At 36.7% G+C, this 23,805-nt stretch overlaps 2 protein-coding genes and 1 pseudogene across 2 annotated transcripts; 2 read left to right on the forward strand and 1 right to left on the reverse strand.

The window, feature by feature from the left end:
- Positions 1–265: 265 nt before the first annotated feature.
- Positions 266–8,763, reverse strand: LOC149540297 (TMV resistance protein N-like; annotated as a pseudogene).
- Positions 8,124–14,430, forward strand: LOC149540298 (uncharacterized). The gene is made up of 3 exons (XM_089801424.1): positions 8,124–9,440; positions 9,553–9,629; positions 13,646–14,430. The coding sequence occupies exon 1, from the start codon at positions 8,968–8,970 to the stop codon at positions 9,379–9,381; it is 414 nt and encodes a 137-aa protein (XP_089657550.1). The 5' UTR covers positions 8,124–8,967; the 3' UTR covers positions 9,382–9,440; positions 9,553–9,629; positions 13,646–14,430.
- A 2,668-nt stretch (positions 14,431–17,098) lies between these two features.
- Positions 17,099–18,229, forward strand: LOC149540299 (replication protein A 70 kDa DNA-binding subunit C-like). Its single transcript, XM_089802672.1, has 3 exons — positions 17,099–17,366; positions 17,493–17,674; positions 17,915–18,229. Exons 1-3 carry the CDS (start codon positions 17,099–17,101, stop codon positions 18,227–18,229), a joined length of 765 nt encoding a protein of 254 aa, XP_089658798.1.
- Positions 18,230–23,805: the final 5,576 nt, after the last annotated feature.

The raw sequence follows: 23,805 nt of genomic DNA on the forward strand, positions 1-23,805 counted from the left end.
AATCAAAACTATTTTCTTTTTTCGTATGATTTTTGTTGGCTGATATGAATATGACTCAAATTATGTATGTATTTAAATGCAAAACAAATTGTTTCAACAATTGTACATTTCAAACTAATTCTTCAATTAGAAGTAATATATTAAATAAAATATTAAAGTTGTTCAAATAACTAAATTATACATTTCCAAATTGAAATCCTTCTTTTGTAACTCTTCCGGATGCAAGTGCTAGCAATACCTTTCCCATGAGTATGAGGAGTATGTATTAATCCGATAATAATGCCCATAAATAGGCGAAAGCCTCCATAACTCTCTCCTCTTCCCCCGTCACCAGCAATGCTTTCTCCACTTCTCCTTTTGAATCTGCTCTAAGATTTTCAAGTTCAAAAGCTATCTGAAGTGGATTATTGTTATTCAAAATTCTAGAATGTTGTGTTGTGACAGTAATAAATACCCATTTCCCCTCCTCCAACTCCACAAAATCAATCGAGTGACCACAAATCAAATACAAGGAAGCCGCTGGAGATTCACAATTCACAAGAAGGCATACAAGAATGCACCGCGCTGTGTATGACGGTTTCAGCGATTCCCCGAGCAATAATTTTTTAGGGCTCAGTTTGTGGTTAGCAATGGAGCCAACGACGGAGAGATCGGAAAAGTCAAAGCAGTTAAGAAGCGAGGCCGCATCAGGGACCGCCCGCGTGCATATTCATACTTTCTCCGGCCGCCTCTGCAAATTCTTTAAAAGGCAATTCAACAGAGTCAGTCAATATTGTGCAATTAATTTGAAAATGATTAGAATTCTATTTACCAATAAACTGTAATTTAATATTTACCCGTATGCTTTGAATGCAATCTTCAACACCTGCTCTGCTGTTTGCTTTGAGACTCACTTTACTCAATCTTCCCGTGCCCTCCAAACTTTGTATGCCTGCCTCTTCCCACCTCGTCTGCACTCTCACCTCCTCCAATGCTCTGCAATGTTCCAACCCATCTATTCTCTGCACTCCCTAGCACCCTATCAGTTCAAAGCTTTTGAGACAAGCTAATTGTGCAAAACTGGGAAGAAACTCCAACTCAGGGCACCCACTTATGATCAGCGTTTGAATGTTCAGCAGACCATCAATACCCCTTATCTTCCTCAACATTTCACAATCTTGCAATTCCATCCACTTCAGTGTAGTTGACTGAACATCTATCTCTGTTAGACGCTTATTTCTTTTAAGGTTGAGAAATTCAAGGCCTGGATAACAGTCTTTGGAGATGCAAGTCTTGCGCGCTACAATTGATAAGGACTTCACTCCTGAACATTCTATGTATAACTTCTCCAAGAGATTAAAACGCCCCAAAGATTCGGGTAGACATCCCGGTTTAGGACAATTATTAATTTGAAGATGAGTCAAGGAAGACAAATCCCCAATAGATGTTGGCAGACTTTCCAACAACTGGCTTCCGAGGGTCATCCTTTGCAACTTGCTCAGTTGGCCAATGTTCACTGGTATCTCCCTCAACCCATCTGCACCAGAAAAATATAGCTCTCTCAGGTAGGCCTGATTTGTGATGTTACGAGGCAACCCTTCCATTTGCCTGCAGCGAGAGAGGTTCAAATACTCTAGTTGTGCCATTGCTTCTAACATTTCTGATTCTAGACTGAGCTCGGAACACCCGTCTAAGTTGAGGTGTTGCAGAAGTGAGAGCTCCTTGAAAGAGACTGGCAACTTCCTCAATTCCTTACAGAAGCTCAAATCAAGGTGCCTCAGATTTCTCAAATCACCAAAATTGTTGGGTAGTAATGATAGCTCTCTACTTGAACGTAACTCCAGGTGCTCCAGTGATTCAAGACGGCAAAATTCATCGGGCAGACTCTCCACTCCTTTCTTATCTGCGACTATCTTTTTCAAATGCCTGAAACATCCTATTGATTCTGGTAATCTTTGGAATGCACCACAGCTGTAAATTAGCAACTCTCTTAACTGTACAGGAGCCTGCAACAAATTCTCCATGAGACTGACTGAAAATGAAAATTCTTAAAAAATATCGAAGAGAATCTGTACGAGATACTTACGTTGCTCCCACTCTCCCACAATTCTTCCAATCGATTTTTCCTATATATCTTTTCACTGAGATCTAAAACCCTCAAATTTTTCAATAATTTTAATGAGGCAAGGTTTCTCTGTTCAATGTCGAACCATTGAAGCCATATCAGATCTCTTGACAGATCACCAATCACTGATTATAATCATTTCCCATGACTTTTAAGAAATTTTAATCCTACTGAAGAGGGCGCCAGAGTACGCAATCCTCTATTTGTGTTAACAATGAGCTCTCCACCCGCAGAACATCGGGGAATCTGCTCAACCTCGCTTGTTGAATCTGCTGTTTCTATCATTATTGCTCGAATTGAAACTCCCTTTTAAATTCAACAAAAGAAAAAAAACGAAAGCAAAAAATTATGGGAACATTATTAAACTTCAGGGGAACAAGAATAGAATATATATAGGCAGACAAAGATTAGTATTAATGTTACCTGCACTTCATTGTCAACATTAATAATCTGGTGAGGAGACCAGAGACGGTAAGGTGATTGATCATTAGTGGTCATGCATCCTTATTTTGTTATAATAATCAACTTCATCAAGACAGTTATTAAAGAGACCTTCCCAAATACACAGCCCAGCTCCTATTGATCCATCCCAAGCTGCAATGACTGAAGTTTTCTGCTTTCCGATGAAGAAGCAAGCTACATCCAAAAACGCTACTTTCTCTTCATAATCTAGAGCATATAACTTACTTGTAGCCTAGTTATGATATCATCAGGTAATATTCTATTTATCTTTTGTAATTCACACTCCCAATATTCTTTACTGGATTTGCCATATAGCAGCCCTCCAAACACTTTAAGAGATAATGGTAGGCCATCACAAACTCTTATGAATTTTTCAACAAGATTCTCAAATCCACTGCGTGGAAGAGGACTTAAAAAAGCTGTTGGGAATGAGCTCAGTCCAGGGCTTTCATTTTATAAATGAATAAGATGTCCCAATGTCGGAGTACATCGAGTTTCCTTGTAGTCACAACAACCAAACTATTCTCTCCGAGACAATCCTTGTCAGGCACTCGAGCATCCATCTGATCTATATTGTCCACATCATCTAGAACAATGAGCACCCTTAGGCCCCGTTTGGTTGGGGAAGATGAATTTTTGACATAACCAGATTATCTTATAACCAGGTTTTCAAAAACCTGGTTTTGTGGTTTGGAAAGCCAATGGTTCGTTTGGTTGACACGGAAGATGAATATATTGTGGACCCCACAATATTATTAAAAAAACTGTCATAAAATTCAAAACCTGGTTTTAATTTCGAATTCCACCTTTTTACTGGAAGAAACTTCTTCCAATTTTTTACCAAAATTGGAAGATGAAATTGAAAACCGGGTTATAATTTTAACCAACCAAACAACAAATTTTTTTTGCAAAACCTGGTTTTGCCCCTGATAACCTGGTTTTGGCCCTCATCTTCCAGCAACCAAACGGGGCCTTACAGATTTCAAATGATAGGCGAGAATTCCCTTCCCTTCTTCTAAATTCTCAATTGATATATTTCGAATACCGAGATCTTCTACCAATCTTTGTTTTTTCTTGTGCAATGTACTTTTTGAATCAGCATCTCTAATATCAAATAGAAAACTAGACTTTACCATATCTATGTATTTATTATTATATAATTGTTTAGCAAGTGTGATTTTTCCATAGCCACCCATGTTCCAAATTGTCATGTCCCTTTTTTAGTGACATGATTATTTTTTAGTGAATTTGCCTAATATGGACTCTTGTAGACAGATGGTTTTGGTGAGAGAGTCATTCTGATGATTATTTGGGGATTGGATGGTTTTATTTTCTCTTGGAGACGTGGTGTTTATTATATTTTTTATTTTACATGTTATGCAGGGCAAAATATTATAGTTTTGAGTTGAGTTGCACTTTTTATTTTATAAAGTGCATTATAAAGAGATTTCATAACAATATTTTATGGATACTTCTAGAAGTTCCTAGTGGCTTCTTAGGAGAGTAAATAAATAGAGTGCTTGGCCTCTCATTTGATCATCAGATGATTTGAGTTTACCCTACTTTTCTCTTTGAGCATTTGTAGCACCATTTTGGTCTACAAATTGTCATTTGATCATTAGGAATAGAGTCTCCTAGGATTGGCATAACTAAGGAGGTGAAATATCCTTTGAAGGGTTGCACTTTGGAAGTGGTATTCAACTACTTCAAGTTGGGCTTATTTGGTATTTTTGCCAGGTGTCATACCAGTCCATACAAGCTGTATGATCAGCAAGTCTGAGGGCAGATTGGACTTACATTTTCATCATTTCATCTTCAGCATTCGGTCTCCAACATTTACTCAATCTAGGTTCTTTCGTTTCAGTTTGTAGTCGCAAGAAATTCTCAGTTATATTCAGCCAGTTAGGGTTTGTTTGTAATGTGCCATGTTGTAATGTTTTGACGCTGAAAATTGCATATCATATGTAAAAACATTTGGCTATCATTGAATGAATACATTGGCACTATTTTACATCAGTTATTTAGGTAGATCTGTGGCACAACAATTTCCTTAATTCAACAATATACTTTCAGCAGTGTATTAAATTTAGTGTTTTTTCTAGTGGCCTATTGGAAAGGGTCATTACAGTGGTATCAGAGACTAATCCTGCCATCCTAAGGGTTTAGAAATTATAATAGCTAGACACCATGGGTGATAGGCACAAGTGTAGCCCATCAAGAGACAATAGGGATGAAGATCAAAGAGAATTTTACAGAGCAATGGTTATAGGACAAAACAGAATGGCACAGACTTTGTAGACACTCACCACCATGGTGGAGCACATGAATCCACAAGATAGATGGAATTAGGAATAAGAGCATGATAACATGAGTGTAGCAAGTTCACAGAGTGCTCCTAGGCACAGGTCATGGACTGCAGACAGGCCTACACATCATACATTCCTTAGAGAGGTGACCTAGGAGGTAGTAGAGGATGATATGCTAGAGGAATTTTAGGATGATCTTCTAGCTGTAGATGTAGAATGAGGCACTACCTCTACATGTTTGTGAGATACTAAATTTTGATCACTACCCGAGCTAGAGAAGAGAGCACATGAGGAGTAGTAGGAAGAATAGAAGGTCTAGAGGAGGTCAGGACAATAAGTTGCAGCAAGTTGCTAGTAAGCTCACCTTACCACCTTTTGATGATAGTGGACAGATGACAACATAGGCCTGGATCCATAAGTTAGATACATTCCTAGCATTGAGGCATATGTCAGAGATGGATGCTATTAGGTATGCCACTTTGCATTTAGAGGGCGCAACACATGATTGGTGGTTACATGGTATGGTTACATTGCAACATAATCAGGTCACATCCTATCAGAATTTTGTGGATAGATTGGTAGAGCGCTTTGATAAGAAAGACCCAAAGGTCTTCTTCTGTGATCTTGCATAGCTAAGACAGACAGACAGTTTGGAGGGCTAAATAAATGAGTTTCAGAGATTATCAATAATGGTATAGGATGTGTTTAAAAGGAGGTTGGTTATACTATTCACAAGGGGTTGTCTGAATCTCTAAAAGGATGGATCAGGGCATTCGATCCCCCTTTATTGTAGGTGGCTATAAGGAAGGCATGGAGCATGGAGCTCACAGCACCCTCAAGTAGGTTCACCTCCATAAGCACTTCTTTATTCAAGGACAATAAGAAGTTTGATAAAAATAAGGGCAAAAAAGGTGACACCAAGGGTAAGTCTACTACACCTTTGGATATGGAGACACTGAATGACTTGCAGAGGAAGAAGCTATGTTTCTACTGCAAGGGTCCCTATGAAAGAGATCATGATTATCCTATGAGACCTAAGGGGAAGGCCAACAAGGTTATGTGGGCTTACTATGAGGGTTTAGATTTTGATAGTTTTGGACATGAGGATGACCATAGTGATGTAGAGCTAGAGGTAGAAGCAAAAGCTCCAAAGACTAAGGAGGAGCTTGAGTTGCATTTACAGGAGGCACGCTTGTCTAGCATTCAACAATAAGGATCTTTTAGACTGTGTGGTGTTCTAGCAAGGCAAAGAGTTATTACTTTGGTTGACACAAGTGCTACACACAATTTTATTGATGCACATTTTGTTGAACATCATGGTATTATGACTGAGGATTTTGAGGGACTACAAGTGCAAGTTGTTGATGGTTACAATCTTAAGTGTAACCAGATGGTTAGAAATTTGCCCTTTCAGGATTATCAAGCAAATAGGTGAGATGTCTTATGAGCTTGAGCTTCCAATAGACATCGGGGTGCACAATGTTTTCCATGTGTCATGGCTCAAGAAGGTGTTGGGTCAGCATATTGTGCCTTCAGTAGTTCTTCCTCCATTGGATGATGAAGGGAAATTGGTTCTTGTTCCTGAGTACATCATTGACAGCAAAGAGAGGTAGCTCCGTAGGAGGACTATCAGAGAATGCTTAGTGAAGTGGAGAGATTTACCCGAGGAGGATGCCACATGGGAAGGAGAAGAATTTTGCAACATCTAGCTTTGAGATTGCTTGAGGGAAAGCAATTTTAGGAGGGGTGGATTGTCATGTCCCCTTTTTAGTGACATGATTATTTTTCAGTGAATTTGCCTATCATAGAATCTCGTAGGTAGATGGTTTTGGTGAGAGAGTCATTCTGATGATTATTTGGGGATTGGATGGTCTTATCTTCTCTTGGAGAGATGGTGTTTACTATATTTTTTATTTTACGTGTTATGTGGGGCCAAAATATTATAGTTTTGAGTTGAGTTGCACTTTTTATTTTATAAAGTGCATTATAAAGAGATTTCATAAGAATATTTTATGGATACTTGTAGAAGTTCCTAGTGGCTTCTTAGGAGAGTAAATAAATAGAACGCTTGTCCTCTCATTTGATCATCGGATGATTTGAGTTTACCCTACTTTTCTCTTTGAGCATTTGTGGTGCCATTTTGGTCTGCAAATTATCATTTGATCATTAGGAATGGAGCCTCCTAAGGACTGGAATAACTGAGGAGGTGAAATATCCTTTGAAGGGTTGCACTTTGGAAGTGGTACTCAGCTACTTCAAGTTGACACTGTCTACACAAGGACCAAAATGCACTTTTATTAATTAATTATAAATTTATATATGAATGCTCATTTGTTAAAAAATACAAACCAATTGATTATAAGGTGCATTTTGGCCCCTCGGTAGCCAAAACCCTTCAAGTTGGGCTTATTTGATATTTTTGCTAGGTGTCATACCAGTCCATACATGTACGGCTGTACTTGTAGGCCGTATGATCAGCAAGTCTAAGGGCAGATTGGAGTTTCATTTTCATCATTTCATCTTCAGCATTTGGCCTCTAGCATTTGCTCAATCTAGGTTTTTTCATTTCAGTTTGTAGTTGCAAGAAATTCTTAGTTATATTTAGCCAGTTAGGGTTTGTTTGTAATGTGCCGTGTTGTAATGTTTTGATGCTGAAAATTGCATATCATATGTAAAAACATTTGGCTATCATTGAATGAATACATTGGCACTATTTTACATCAGTTATTTAAGTAGATCTGTGGCATAAGGAAATACAATTTCCTTAATTCAGCAATATATTTTTAGCAGTTTATTAAATTTAAGGTCTTTTTAGTGGCCTATTGGAAAGGTCATTACACAAATTCCCACTATTTGCACAGTATGATGGATTTTTCTAGACTGAAGTGTTGTTTTTTGAATGTCTAAGAGAGCTTCATTCAAACCAACTGAATTTTTGGCAACCAAAAATTGAACATTTTAAATTACTGATAGAACACAATTAACAACATTCTTGAGTTACCGAACAAAACAAAACAGAATAGGGCAAACTTCGTTTACCATTACACCTATTCTAAGAGCATAAGAAAGAACAAAAAGAAGCACCTAGTGTAAATAGAATACGATTGAAAGAAAAGAACGAGAACTGAACGAAAAATAATTGCTACTTACTCCTCTTTATTTATGATCTCACTGATATTGTACGAAACCCTATTGACCACCTTCTTCCACTCCTCAATCTTTTCAGAGCTATGATGGCCCTTCTTTTTATGCAAGGTGAATGCATCAGCATAGAGTCCTTGTTCATATTGGACCTGGGCAGGCTGAAGATGGTAGAAAATAGGAATGACTGGCGTACCAGTTTTAAGCATATATGCAAGTTCAGCCAAACACCAGGGGGATTCTGCATACTTGTTTGAAAATATGGCTATGTGGAGCGAAGCACTTTGCATCGCATCTTCAATCTCTTTGGGAAAATAATCTCCCCAATTGAAGCTCTTCTTTATCAAGGAAAACCCTCAGACCCATGGTAGAGAGGGTATTTTAAAGAGTGGCTACAAGGGTGTGTTTGACATCGGGGCCACGATGGTTGATAAACACATCGTACGAAAGCTTTTCCCCTTGCATTGAGATGGAATATGCAGCAGCAAAAGAAGACGATGGACATGAAGATGGAATGAGCCCTTGAAAAGCATTTGTAGGCGGTGACAAAGCAGTCTCTTGAAAGTCATTTGTAACAAGAGGAGTAGAGGGAGATTTATGTTGTGTGGAATGAGATTGATTCAAACAGAGATTAAAACAACAACAATTAAAACACGAGGAAAACAGGGAAGAAGAAGTAGATGGAGATGAAGAAATTTCTTTAGATGAATTTTTATGCTCATCATCAGCAGAAGTAGAGGTGGACGCCATGGAATGCAATTTGAGCTTTGAGATGAAAAACAAAAACAGAATAACGCGAAAGTAAGGAAGGGTGTGTGTTTATTTGGGATTTGAGCTTGTATGCGACTGTCAGGAGAGAGAAATTTTGTGTATCTGTAGGAATAGTGCAAAAAATGCGTGGAAGGAAGGAAGAAACATGTTAAGCAGAGAAGTCAAGGAGGATACAACGCATAAATGAAGGATCGTGAGGAGTCTTGCTACCACTACAATGATGATGATGAGATATTTGTGGCATTTTTTGAGATCCATTTCAATTATAACATTAAAATATTATTAGCCAATAGGCTACTTCTCTGGGGGCCCTTTGACAGGAAGTGTCCTATTCGATCCGGCAAATGGTTCAACCCGAGATTTGAACGCCCGGGGTTCAACACGGAGCTGCTTCGACCTGATTTGTGTGGCCTGCCTTCTCGCCTATTGTTCCGGCCACCAAAAGCCACTGAGATGCTGGGATTGTTACTGCTGTCGCTCCGGTGTTATGATTTTTACTGCTTTCACCCATGCAATATATGCTTTGGCCATGGAGATAGCAGGATTAATGTGGGCTGGGCGACCACCATTTCAGTCGGTGTTGTTGTGGCAGTATAAATTGGTTCCTCAGAGTGGTTGGGGTGAGATTACATGGATTTTGAGACACATCCGAATAGGTTTGTTGTGCCCTAATTCTGTTGTGGTTACAGTGAATTTGATGGTTATAGTGAATTTGTCAGTGTATCTATTGTGTTGATCCCCTTTGTAATGTGAACTCTTTGTTTTTAGGAATTGGAAGGGTTCAAAATTTTATTGAATTCAGCAGGATATCAATCTTACGTTGCACCCATTCAGCACAGTAGCAGGTTATCTCTGATCTTTGCTTGTTAGATTATTTGGGCTTAGACGACTTTTATCTGTTAGATTTCAAGAGTCAATGTTATGTAAAATCTGTTCATTAATCTCAGATCAGGAAACAAGATGCAGAACATAAAATGTTCATTTTTTGGATCTGATAATTGTTGGCTTCACAGGGTAACGACATCATCTGTTCTTTGCATTTTAGTACTATTTCCTTTCATTCTGTTATTTTTCCCCGTCTCCTGTCTTAGCCTTGCCTCACCCATTTTTAGATGGAGAACATTGAAGTCATCTTTTTTTATGGGTGGTTATTGTAATTTGAACCCTCCATTCTCAGATTTTGTTGGGATTATTTGGCAATCCGTCTGTCAAGTTTTCCTCTTGGCGGGTATTGAAATTGGGTTTTTGAGCATGTATTAATCTTGTCAATGTCCAGATTTTAGATAGTCAAAGAGTAAAGAACACAAAAATTGTCTATTGACCAAGGTTTGCACGATCTCTGTTTGCGCTCAGAGCTCCATTGTTTGTTTTGTAATTTGCTTGAATTTCAAAGTCCAGTTCCACTGCAGTTTGTAACAGTTTAAAAGTTATCATGCTTGATTCCATCAATGAATGATTGTATAAAGTATTCAATAGTTTAACAAGAGTTTTTTTTTTTTCTTGATTGCATAATAATCTGGGATCAGGCTGTAGTATTATACATAGAGCATCATCTTCATGTTAGGCAGAGTTTTGAATAAAAGAACTCTTGTACAAGCAGTTTAATCAGCCTCTGCATTAGCATAAAGATTAGATCAGAGTTCTTGATTTCTAGAATTAGGGAATAGGATTAAGGAATTCGGGAAAAACCATTCATATATGTAATGAAATATGCAGCAATAGTGAAAAACGAAATTCTGCTCCCAAAATAGAGTTTTCTCTGTGTGTTGTCAATAGTGTTGTTTTTAATATCTGAGTATCATGGTTGAATGATATACATAATATGTTATTTATTACTTAATATGAGATTAAGAGGGGAAATGTTCGTTTTGTATTGAATTTTTACATTGTTTGTGGATTTTCACAGAAGCTGGAAATACAATTTCTAAGGGTTATTTAAGGATTTTTGTGACTCCACAAAGGATAGTCTAATTTTGTACAAAATATATTGTATCTATATGCAAGCAATGCCCAACTTTGGTGCATAATATGTTTTGCCAACAAAAATGAGCTTCCAATTTTGTTTTGGTTTTGGGTGTCGTTTAATTTGGTTAGGTCCTTGATGGGATAACAAATCATTGTCTCTTGATAGATTACAACGTCCCATATAATATATGGGGCTAATGTTCTAAATTTTACGTCGTCAGGCAGTAGACCTGTGTATGGCTCTCTACATATAAGTAAAAGAGGCACCACTGGATGAAGTGTTTTCCTTTCAATGATTACTGAGAATCTCGGATAATGCATGTCAAATAGAGTTCACAACTGCCAACTTCTCAGGCCCACAAAAATCCTCTATTATGACTCTTATCAGCCGTTGTGGTCACTCATCGGAATTGGAACAGGCATAGATGGCTACTGAGGGTTTGCCCTTCCCTCCCAGAGTTTGGCAATTCCTCCAGTCCTTCACAAACTTAGGACCAGAAGGACTCTGTTCTCCACCATTATTTTTTAAGTCACGATTCTCATTAATATAGTTAAGTGGAGCTTTGGACTCCAGGAGCAATTAATGTAACACCTCTCCACCTCTGAGTAATCAATAATGCAATAGGAATACCCATTTTCTTAAATCTTTTTTGAAACTTCTGCTCTATTAAATAAACTGACAGTTTCAAATCATTGCCCTTCCCTCTTTGGACGTTCCTGTGTAGAAGAAGTTTTGTTCAATATTGTCTGACATTAGCCAATCCATGAAAGGCAATCCATTTTCAAAAACACTGCTTTGATCTTAACCTGCAACTGTCTTCCTAAAGATGGAGTCACTGAGATCCCATAAGAAAAGGGCGTGGTTGCTAATTAGTACCATGGATTTCCAAGTTATCAGTTAAAAATGCCTCCAAAGCCTGTCAGCATTATAGATGGTTAGCTATGAAGGAGAATTGGTCACCTAATATTAAAGTACTGCTGAAGATTGAAATTCAGACATCATTCTCTATATTTTTGAAAGTTAAGCAATTTTTTTTTTTAAAAGGTAGATATGTGATATTCAATTATTATTATTGATCTAAATATTAGCCATTGACGAGAATTAATTTAGTAAGATAATATTTATATTAATATGTATGCAGTTATATTACGTAATGGAAAATAACACTATTTTCTCAACAGGCCAAATCATTTAAGGTACGAGTCACTTGACATTTTATAAGCTATGTGTCCTATGCTAATGGACTCCAGTCGTGTCTCGTGGACTTATCTATCAAAGTTTCTGTATATCTGGTTCATATCATAAGTATTGTTCAAAGAATATGTTCTTTGCATAGAATTATGGGGATTTTGTGGGTCTCCGATTTGTTCCTCTTAGTTCCCATGAATGTCACCAACACTCTCAAATATACCTAATATAAATTGAGAATAAGAATTTTCTTTAAGACCATCATTGTCTATTGTATTATCTATGAGTATATTATTATAATGACAACTTTTAAAATATTGGGTAGATGAATTAAGAGCCGGCTTGGTAACTATAACTTGATCATGAAATGATGATATTGTGGGGGCCTGGCCTAAATGCTCATCCAATGAGGAAACAGATGCAATCATCATATGACCATCTGCACTCATCAAAACTACCTCTGAATCATCTGTTTGGGTTTTTTTATTATGAAGTTGTGCCCCATCTTTATCATTATCATCAAGTGTTTGCTTCTTGGGCTGCATCACCTGGGGGTACCTTGTAGACCATTTTATTTTGAACAGCTCTGCAGCTATTTCTACCATTTCCAAAAGGGCTAACCTATCTGGTGTCCTTTTCCCTTTATTTTTGGAATTTGACAAACCCTGAACAGTGTATCTGAACTCTAATCCAATCACTGATCTTAGCTGTGGTAAAAGTTTCCTTGCGAGCTTTCTCTTCGAGGAAATATAAATGTTGTTATTTGCAAGAGTAACCTTAGAAAATGTCTCACTTGAAAGCCTGCCAATTTCATGTGTAGCCTTGCTTGCCAGAAAGCCGTCATTAATTGGCTGAATGTTTTCCATAGCATACTAGGTATAATTAGCTATGACAGGCCCTATTTTTATCATTCTTCCCAGTTCCCCACTCAGGCTAGAGTTAGTCAACTATGCAGTTTCTCATTATTTTCTCATTATTCTCATTCTGATGATGGATCACAGAAGCCTGATCCAAAACATTGAAAAAAGCTTTTTTCCAAAAGTTTTTAAGTCTATCTCATGGACTATGAAAACCTTGTGTCCATTAACCATTAACAGCTCACCTCTGTCTTATTCCTTACAATTGGCCTAGTATTTCAACATAAACACTTTGATAAATGATTTTTAAAGAACACCCTATTTCAGCTCATCTTTTATTTGGGCATCTACTGCAACTTATCACATTGTTTCATCGTTTAGCACATTCGGTCTTATTTAAGCTACCTCTAGGAACATCCTCCTGAGTCCAAGCTAAAGCTATGTGATTTCAACATCCCATCAAAGGTTTAAAATTGTGCTTTCAATTTTATGCAATTATTTTGTCAACAAAAACTAGAGCTTTTTAAGCCAGTCTCAGTCTGTGCATAAGGGAGGGAAAGTGTTTTTCAATGCCAATCATTAGTCACTAAGATATTGGTATAAAGTCCAAGCTGAAGCTGTGAGATTTCAACATCCCATCCAAGGTTTGAAATTGTGCTTTCAATTTTATGCAATTATTTTGTCAACAAAAACCAGAAATTTTTAAGCTAGTCTCAGTCTCTGGATAAGGGAGGGAAAGTGTTTTTTGATGCCGATCATTAGTCATTAAGATATTGGTATACACTCTTGCAATCTATTTAACAAACATTTGGATGAACTCAACTTGTGTCCTTCATGTTTGTGCTGCTAGCTTATGGCGGAAACACATAAGATGATGACATCGTTACTATCAATACACTCAGCGGGGATGACAACCCATATGATGAGGACAACGTTATCACTATCCACACAACAGGGGATGATGGTGCTTCAGATGTTGAGCAGGCAATAAATACTATAGCCTCAAAGGCAGAATTGACTTCTATCGTTGGTCCTACAATCGAGATTAACGATATTGAGTTCGTTGTTGAAAACATCATTACAAACTGTGATGCATTCATCGTAGATCTACGGTGGGCATGCTCTATGAAGAACGTTGTAGACAACTACAGTATCGACAAGGTAGAGGAGGCAGTCACTGCAATAGATGCAATGTACAAGATACTTGTAGTATTCTGCAAAACAACTCGAGAAATAGGCCATTACCAATTTTATAGCATGGACAATTCAGCTTGCATAGCACAGTTTATGTGATATTCGGAAACAATGTGGCCACCAAAGGACAAATAGTCTAAATTTGGTTTCCGACTATGACTACACAATGCTGCTATTTCAAAGGGTAAATATGTTGCCGGCAAAATAATAATGCTCCACTGTTGTACACGTTTCTAGCTATTAGAACAGTAACACAATTTTGTGATGACGGCATAGCCATGATCTTTAATTTTGTGTTCCAAACAGTATTCCAGGTGGTGATACCAGACAGTGAATACCTCACTGGGATAGGAATCTTGTTGTATAAGCGTTCAAAAATACTTCTGTATAAGCAGATCCATTGGAAAGCATGTTATGTAAACCTTTAAAGGCTTTTGTATAGCACTAAGAGCATCCTACGTTGCGTTAAAAAATTGTTCTGCTCTTGATATTCTTATTCTATATGCCTTCAATAACTAAAGTAATGATATTGAAGAAAACACTAATAGAGAAATCCATGCATTAAACAAGGGTTTTGTAGAACTTTAGTTGAGCATGCATTCGGAATAAAGTCAATAAAGTAATAAGCTTTGTGAGAAATAACATAGAATATCATGTCATCCCAATAGCAGTTAATATGGTCATTATAAAACAAGTAGGAGAATAGATGATTTCAGCACTAGATTTGTTCATGATTCTACAGATATACTCGAGTATGGGTGTCCATAGCACTAAATTATGAAAATATTTACATAAGAGCTTGTATTGATGAAAATAATTTTCAACATTTTGTGGGTTTTATTGAGAAACTACTATAAAGAAGTCTCTTTTGATGTCTTTGTAATCATTTCTAACATCTCAGAGCTACCATCAAGAGTATTTCCTTTTGTCCAGCATCTGAGGATCCCTAATGCTTCCTTTGGATGATCCCTTGGGACCATATGACCTGCATCATGAACCTAGCTAGGACACCAAAATATAAATTCCATGAATAAAAAGTAAGATAATTATGTTGGGGAAAAAAATTGTTAACCAGAGAGTGCATTTTACCTTAAAGAAACTAAGGGATTCGTGATTGGTTATTAAACCTACTTCTTTGTGATCAACAAGGAATTCACCCATCTTGAGTTGTCTAAAAGAAAGTATTCAAAAGATTAACTTTAAATTTTCACACTAACAAATTTCAACCAAGTGAAATAAACGTAGCATTTTATTTGGAGCATCAGTACCAGGCCAACTGCGAATAAGATCATATTCCCCTACAAACAATAATGTGCTACTCATCTTCCATCCTATGCTTTCCCTCACCTGAGATATTAATATCCTTAATTTATTAAATAGTAAATGATGCCAAAAGAATCTCTTCAAATTCTCAATCTACCAACTAGAAGCTTGTATAATAACTCTGCACTCTAATTTTCATTCAGCAACCTCAAGCTACAAGAACCTCTTCTCATGTACTTAATTCAAATAATGTTCCCTTTAAAAAATTAAGTTATGCCTCTCAGAGCCTGATTCTATTCCAGCCTATGGCAGCCTTGTGATTACATATCTATATGCCATAGAGATGTGTTAAGGAGACATCATACTAACGCAACTCTACAGTCTACTGCTCAAACCCCAATAAGATGTCACATCTTTACTATCAGAGACACTAGAATTTTACTGTAGAGAATCTGCAATTTCACCTACAATTCTATAATAGGAACCACTACTATCAGGTGAGAATTTAATATCGCTTAGTATGATTTAACGGTTGACTCATTTAGCGGAATGCATTAATTTCTAATATGTAGATAATGTCTAAACTATTAAAGTATATGATTCTAGGTGTGGTTGTTGGTTAAATTTTCAAGCTTTCCTAGCATTTGAAGAACACGCTAGGCAGATAGTTTCTTCAGCATATTATAAAGAAATAAAGATTCCTACACTAGTCTCTTCACTTCACTAGTCAACAACATCTTTCGGATATTTATATTCTTGTAGACTTTAAAGGTATAGTAAATACTGTAAAAACTGCTTTGATAGACAATCTTGCGTCTTAAATTTTGGAGGGAGAATTTGTAACTATCGCTTTTGCTAACCTCAAATTTCCACATTGAAAGTATGATGTGAGGTACTCCCTCGAGCTCTGGTATGCGGTTTAAGTAACACATTAGCGCGCTTGACATACATCAGAATGATTATTTTTCATTTTACAATTGCCCATATCTCATAACTAATCCTCTATTTAAGTTAAAGATCAATGCAATGGTTTTGTAGGATTTGTGATAATTTACAACACATGGATTCCTTTCTAACAAAAGGAGCAATCAAGCTCATTCATAGTAGAGAACCACCGATAAACCCAAATGTATAGATAGTTGCAATCTTTGATCTTAGATTTGGGCAGGAAGAAATTAAATGATACAAGATAGACATATCAGATGGGGAGTACAAAATTAATGCTTCATTGCTTATGGAATACAACCACCACATAGCAGAACATGAACTACGTATTGGGACAATACTGCAACTAAATAAGTATAGCAGCCCAACAATAACTAATTCAAGGTAAGTGCAGCTAAACCTCACTATTATGCACTTATTATGCTCATTGTGCACTAGAATGTTAAATCTCAAAGGTACCTAACCCGTAATATATCTTATGTATAGGTGGGTGATAATAGGAAGCATGCAAATCATTGAAACAAATCATGAACTTATTGGCAATGCCAGACCCATAACAAAAGTAATAGAAGGCTAGGTAGAGCCTACGATATGTACTGATACTGCCTCATATATGACCTCAACAAAGCCCCATATATTATGTTTTCATATATAGAGTCCACCAAAGTCAACCCAAAGGCCAACCATCCCTTCAGCTATCAAAGATCTAAATCCATACAAGACGAGATGGGTAATAACATCTTGTGTTACACATAAAGGTGATAAGAGGGAATATACAAATCATAGAGGTGCTAAACAAGTATCTAGCTTTGATATCGTAGACAGTGAAGGGTCTAAAACATGTGTGACTAGTTTCAATGAAGCTGCTAAGGTGCATTTCCCGCATATAGAAAAAGGTGCAATGTACACAATTTCTAGTGGAGATGTGAAGCCAACAAATAAGATGTATAATAAGTTGAATAGTGGAGTGGAAATCATATTGTCAATGGAATCCATGATTTCTACACTCGAAGATGACCCTGCCATCCCAATGCATCAATTTCATTTTACATCGATCATCGACATTACAAATATGAGTGATAACACGACTGTCGACATCGTTGGAGTTGTCACATTCATAGGGCCATCATCAACCCTACGAAGAAGAGATCACATAGAGGTCCCACGGTGTACCATACGACTATTAGATACATCTAGCACCAATATAGATGTCACTCTATGGGGGCTACTAGCAAGTAAAGAGGGTAATCAAGTATATCAGTAGGATGAACAACATCAAGAAATTGTGGTTGCAGTAAAGACAGGCCACATCAGTCACCACAATGGAAAGATGGTTACAACGTCCACTACTACTATGGTAGTGGTAGACCCAAACATTGAAGAGGCCCAAGAGATCCGAGATTGGTATAGTAAAGTTGGAGGGAGCTTACAAACAAATACAACTGGAACAACTGCTCTGAGGGGATGTATAGCAAGGGTAACAATTTTGGATATCCATGAAAAAATATAGTGCATGATTGAACCCTTACACTGCATCATGAAGGCCACTCTCACAACTATAAAAGAAGATGACCTTTACTATTTGGCTTGCCCTTGTAATCTTGGAGAACATTAGTGTAATAAAAAACTCACCAAGGAAACAGATGAACAGTGGACATGTACAAAGTATAACATAAGTCATTCTAAGTATGATTATAGGTATCTACTGCAAATGAAGATTAAGGACTACATAGATACAATGTGGGCCATTGCATTCGATGATGTTCCTACTCAACTACTTGATGGTACTGCTAAAGAACCATATTCGATTGATTCTTCAGGAGAAGATGACAATTATGCTCGCCGAGTCATAAGAAATCCTGTAAATAAATATTATTTATTTAGCCTAATTTTTAAGAAAGAGACATACAACAAGGTAGACCGACTGAAGGCAACTATTAAGCAGATTGAAGTTATAGATTTTGTGGCTGAGAACAACAACATTTCAAAACAAATCGGCAACCTAAGTACTAATAACCATATGCAAGGATGAGTTGTTTCTTGCTGCATGTCACTTGTATATCCGTACTTGTAAGAGTTTTTTCTTGCTGCACGTCACTTGTATATCCATACTTGTACAATGATTGTACATAAACTGTTCGATGCTCTCTTTCAGCAATTGTATAGTATCCAAGCATCTATTATTCCATGTTCTATATCCATTGTTGTACATTGGCATTTGTATAATTGTATAGAAAAATTGAGACTAGAGAAAAATCGAGACTCGTTAGCACTTCTCTTTCCACTATAAACTCCATCAAACACAATATGTAAACAAGATATGTGAATACCATGTTTTGTTCATTCTGTGTGAACTTTCTCATGTATCACTATGTATTATGTGATCAATTATAGCTGCAGTATTATAGCAAGAAAAAACATTGTATACATTATGGTCATGTTAGCTTGATAATCCATTTATTACAGCATTAGTTTCATTGAGCTTTTACTCTACAACTGTATATTACTGTATTAACCCCTACGGTTGATTAAATGTCTCTATTATTATAATGTCTTACTAAATATGGTTTGTAAACAAAGCACGTCATTTTATTTTCCTTCTCTTAGACAAGGCAGTCAAATACAACATTTCTTATAGAGTGCTTGCTATGATCTCACGTCTCGTCCATAAACAATAAGTAAATGTTTGGTTGTAAGTTCCAATAAGTCAATAACAAAATATTAATAAGTGGATGTTTGGTTGTAAACTTCAATAAATCGATAGCCTAATATTGCATATCTATTTTTCATCAAGAATTAAATCAGTCCAACAGATTTTAAAACTGCAAAGTTCTATTTCACTAAGTAGATTAGTCCAACAGATTTTAAAACTACAAAGTTCTATTTCACTAAGTAGATTAATTAGGTAGTTTGACATTGATTTCAAACATATAATCTATACTCCTTGAGTAATAAGGATGGTTATGCCTGTCCATTATGTATATTCTTGATTACAATAGAAAATACTACTAAATGCAAATGATGCAACATATTCATGATATCAAATAAAACGAAATGTGTATTTTGTTGCCCATATATGTTGTGCCACAGAGCAATTGTAACAGAGGACTTCATCCAATCCATGGATCTCTACAATATCCATATCAAAGCAAGAGATACATCCATAATTGCATAACAAATGTTGGCAGAAAGGCGCTTGATTACATACCAACCACCATCACAACGCAATTTGGATCATATGTTTATAGACCCAAGTATTTCAGAAATGATCACTTGTTGTGTCTATAATCCAATGGATATGGAACATGTTCCAAGCGAAATTTGGTTCCAATCGGCATCCAGAGCAACTAAACTAGAGTATGCTTCTTTATTGGCTGGCACTGGGGAAATATGGATAGAACAAATGTTGAGAAGGCCGCAAATAAATGCTCTAATTTCAAGCACTATGTACTACCATGGTCAAATATTTAGACTACAATTCAGATGCCTCTCAAACATGATGTGGACTCAACAGGTAATACGAAGGTGGGGACTGCAGGGAGTCTACTTAAGTCTACCGATCAAAGAAAGGATTGGAATAATTTCTATGGAACAAATTCCCACGTGGACACAAACAAATTGTGTCTTTTCTCCAAAGGTTCATCCTACTATGAATAACTGCAGGTTGCAATGTCGTATATTTGAGGATCTTTATTGGTTTGATGTGTTGTACCCAATGGCAAAAGAATTTGTACAGTCCCAAGTTGAGCATAGTACAAGTTATCCCAACATTACCTTGCAAATGAATCAACTCAACGGCCCCTGAAGGGAATATCCTATGTGAGTCAATTACTGTCATATGTTCAGCTTGTCTTGTATGTTAATTAGCTTTGCAATATACTGTCTTCAAGAAAAACCTACTCTTGTAATTATTACACTACTTTATCATAAGATGATCATGTAATTACACCATTGCTATGTTGAAATTCCAGCATGTTATTACACTTTGTTATTATAAAAATATAACCAGTTCTTTATATTTGGAATCACATATTATACCTCAGTCAACAATTATGCCGCAAAGCTTTGTTTATTTCTTTTAGGATTTCATAATCAATACCACTGTCTGCTATAATTTGAGGCTATCATCTGTGCACCAATGTTTATACGCTATTACATCATCATGTGGTTTTCTTAGGAAATAACACACAAATTTGTTGTAATCATTTTGATCTCTTAGCATTGCACATGTTTTTAAATGTAAATCTGTCATTCCTGAACAAATTTCAATTTGCTGCTACATTTCCATGTACTTACCATATAAAATAATAGACAGTAATGTTGTAATCATTCTGATCTCCTAGCCATTAGACATGCTTTAAAGGAATCATGAAGTTAGATTTATTGTACTGTATCTTCATAGGAAATAACACGCAATTTTGTTAAACTGATTTCGATATCTGAGGCATTCCACATGTTTTAAAATCTGAACCTATCATTTCTGCATTAATCTCAATATGCTATTACATTTTCATATGCTTTTCATAGAAGATAGTGCACAATAATGTTATAATCATTTTGTGTGTTTAGGCATTGCATGTGCTTTTTAAGAATCCTAAGATTGGATTTGTTGTATAGTAGAATAAATGGACATATCCAACAATGGAAAGAAGCCACGAATTCAAAAAATCAAACCTACAATAGAAGAGCGACGAAGGAAAGATCGTGAATATTATGCTCTCCATAAAGATAACATACTTGGTCATAGACATGCACACCACATGGAACGAAGAAGTACACGACACAATATTGATGGCAATGACAACCAAATGAATATTCCACCATCCTCCACTAATCCAAATACTACATTACAGATGTCGTTGAGTTATGAAAATAAACAAAGACCTTAGATTGAACCCACAATAGAGGAAGCAAAGAAGAAAGATCGAGAGTATTATGGTCTCCATAAAAATGAACTACTGGCCCAAAGATGTACAAATAAAAGAGATTATATTTAGTACCACTCCTTGGATATTCAAACACAATGAATCAAAGAAAGTAGAAAGAAACGATGCTATTGTGCATGTCGCAGGGAATTCGACAGTGCAGAATAGGCTAATGAAAACATTACCAGCCAGACACCTTTATCACCAATCCTTATTCAACCGTGTACTACTTCAAAGATGTCAGCAAGTCACCACCATGCATGTAGAAACCATGATGATAGTATAGCTACAACATAGAAATTTAGATAGAGAATAGATGATTTATCTGTTCTACAAAGATGCATACACTGTAATGAAAGCTACCCAGGCATGACCTTGCAAGTGTCTGCATCATAGACTACATGCAAAAGATGTTCTAGGGAGAGCAGAGTGCAACATTCCTCTACGTTAAACAACATGGACCCAGGAGAGCAACCAAGAAATATTGATTGCTAGGGTCAATCTAGTAATATAGGTGATACAAGTGTTTGGTGGACAGAACAAGTACCGTATGATATCAACTTCAGACAAGATATCAAGAGAATTATGACAGTCCTTCCCCATCAAATTGTCAAATTAGACTTACTCATTGTGCGGAAAAAATACAACCAAACAGAATGTTATGATTGTTACGTGAGTAGAATCCATGTGAGGGATGTCTTACTATATAAAATGAAACACGATCCATACTATGCTGATGTATGTATAGATGAAGCGAGCCTACTTGTGCTACTAGAATAGAGCAAAGATGTGTCAGCCATGTTAACCACCATTGAAACTATAGATGACAACAAAGTTCCAGAAAATGAGCTAGATATATATGAAGACCAAGACAAGGATAGTAGGGTTCACACATCATCATGCATTACTAAAATGCCAAATGCACACTATGAGCTTGATACAATACGTCACACATTGGAGCTTGATAGCCTCACAGATTCTACGATTAGTTGGCCTGAAATAGAAACCTCCCCAATAAATGAGTACAATACTAAAAGTGTACTTGATATGGCATTTCCTACACTCTTCCCGGCCGGAGCTGCACAACACATGTAGCCATGACTAAAGGAGGGAGAACTCCATGAGTATGTATCACACTTGGTTCACTTCTATGACCAAAGATTTGGAAGACATCCACGTTTTAGATACTTCGTCCACAATCTCATGTTATGCCACCACACACAAGGCATTGCAACTATATTCATGAAGAAAAATGTGGAAGAGGATATATCGACGAGTATCGAAACACTTTGAGCACATCTACAAAATGTACCAAATACACAACTTGCAGATGAGCTTATGCACTTTGAGTCCTCAATCCAAGAAGCAGACCATATTGGAATAAATGGTGCTTAGAACTAAAGACCCTCATTGATTAGCTAGGTCCACATTCATTGTTCTTCACACTAAGTGCAACAGATACAAAATGGTCAAATCTCCAACAACTCTTCATTGGTGAAGCCTCACCAAGAACATTATCAAACACAGAGCATCTGGAAAATGTCATGAACAACCCACACATTATGTCACTCTACCTACACAAACAATTCGAGATCTTTCGAGAAGAAGTTTTTCAAAACTTTCTACATGCAAAGGATTATTGGTATAGAATAGAATGGTAGAGTAGAGGTACTGGACACATACATGGGTTCATGTGGCTCCCTAATGCACCAAATGTTGATAAACTTAATTGGAATGATCACTTAGAAATTGATAAAGCAAGAGCATTCTTTGATGCATATAATGATCCATATAATGATCCGCATATAATGATCCATATTTGCTAGACATAGTAGAAATATTCTCCATAGATCCTTCTGACGACTACGAGGAGCTTGTTAATCATGTCCAGAGGCACACTAAATGCAGTGAAGCAACATGTCTTTGTAAAAAAGGGACAATAATGCACTATCATTATAAGGCTCCTTGGGACGAACAAATCTCATCTACACTAGCATCTGATAGTATCATAAATAAGAAGTATGAACTTGCACCGAATGATGACAGACTAAACATACATAATCAACAAATGCTCCAAATTTGGTGAGCCAACATAGACTGCCAACCTATTATTTCGAGAGAATTAGTCCTCAAGCACATAGCTAAGTATTTTGCAAAGGCAGAGAGAACATCAGAAACATGCACCAAAATGTTATCAAGAATATGTGTAATGCAAGACCTAGACAATCCAACTCTAATAGCATATACGAAATTCATGATAGAGATAATTGCTGAAGGGGAGATTGGGGCACAAGAAATATGCCATATGCTACAAAAATTGCCTCTTATAGACTGCAGTCATCCTTTTGCATCCCTGAATGTAGGCAGAAAGGTACTCCATCAAATAACAAGAGCCACAACAATACATGACACCTACATACACAACTACATGAAATGACTAGCTGAGCTGGAGGCACTGGCGTTACTCGAATCTGCAAGGTCATTCACCTACTCTTCACAACGTAAAGACAACCAATGGAGAAGAAGACCAATACAAGCCATTGTTTGTGTATATCCTCATTTTTACAACACTCCAGAATAGGACTCTGTGCAATTTGAAATATTTTGCCAGATAGAATTGCTACTATATAAACATTTCTGCCACATTGGCCTTGAAACAGATGCGATTAAAAGAAACTATAAA

Source organism: Cupressus sempervirens, chromosome 9 (genome assembly GCF_028749045.1).
Source record: "Cupressus sempervirens isolate cs-2001-9-10 chromosome 9, ASM2874904v1, whole genome shotgun sequence".
Taxonomy (NCBI): Eukaryota; Viridiplantae; Streptophyta; class Pinopsida; order Cupressales; family Cupressaceae; genus Cupressus; species Cupressus sempervirens.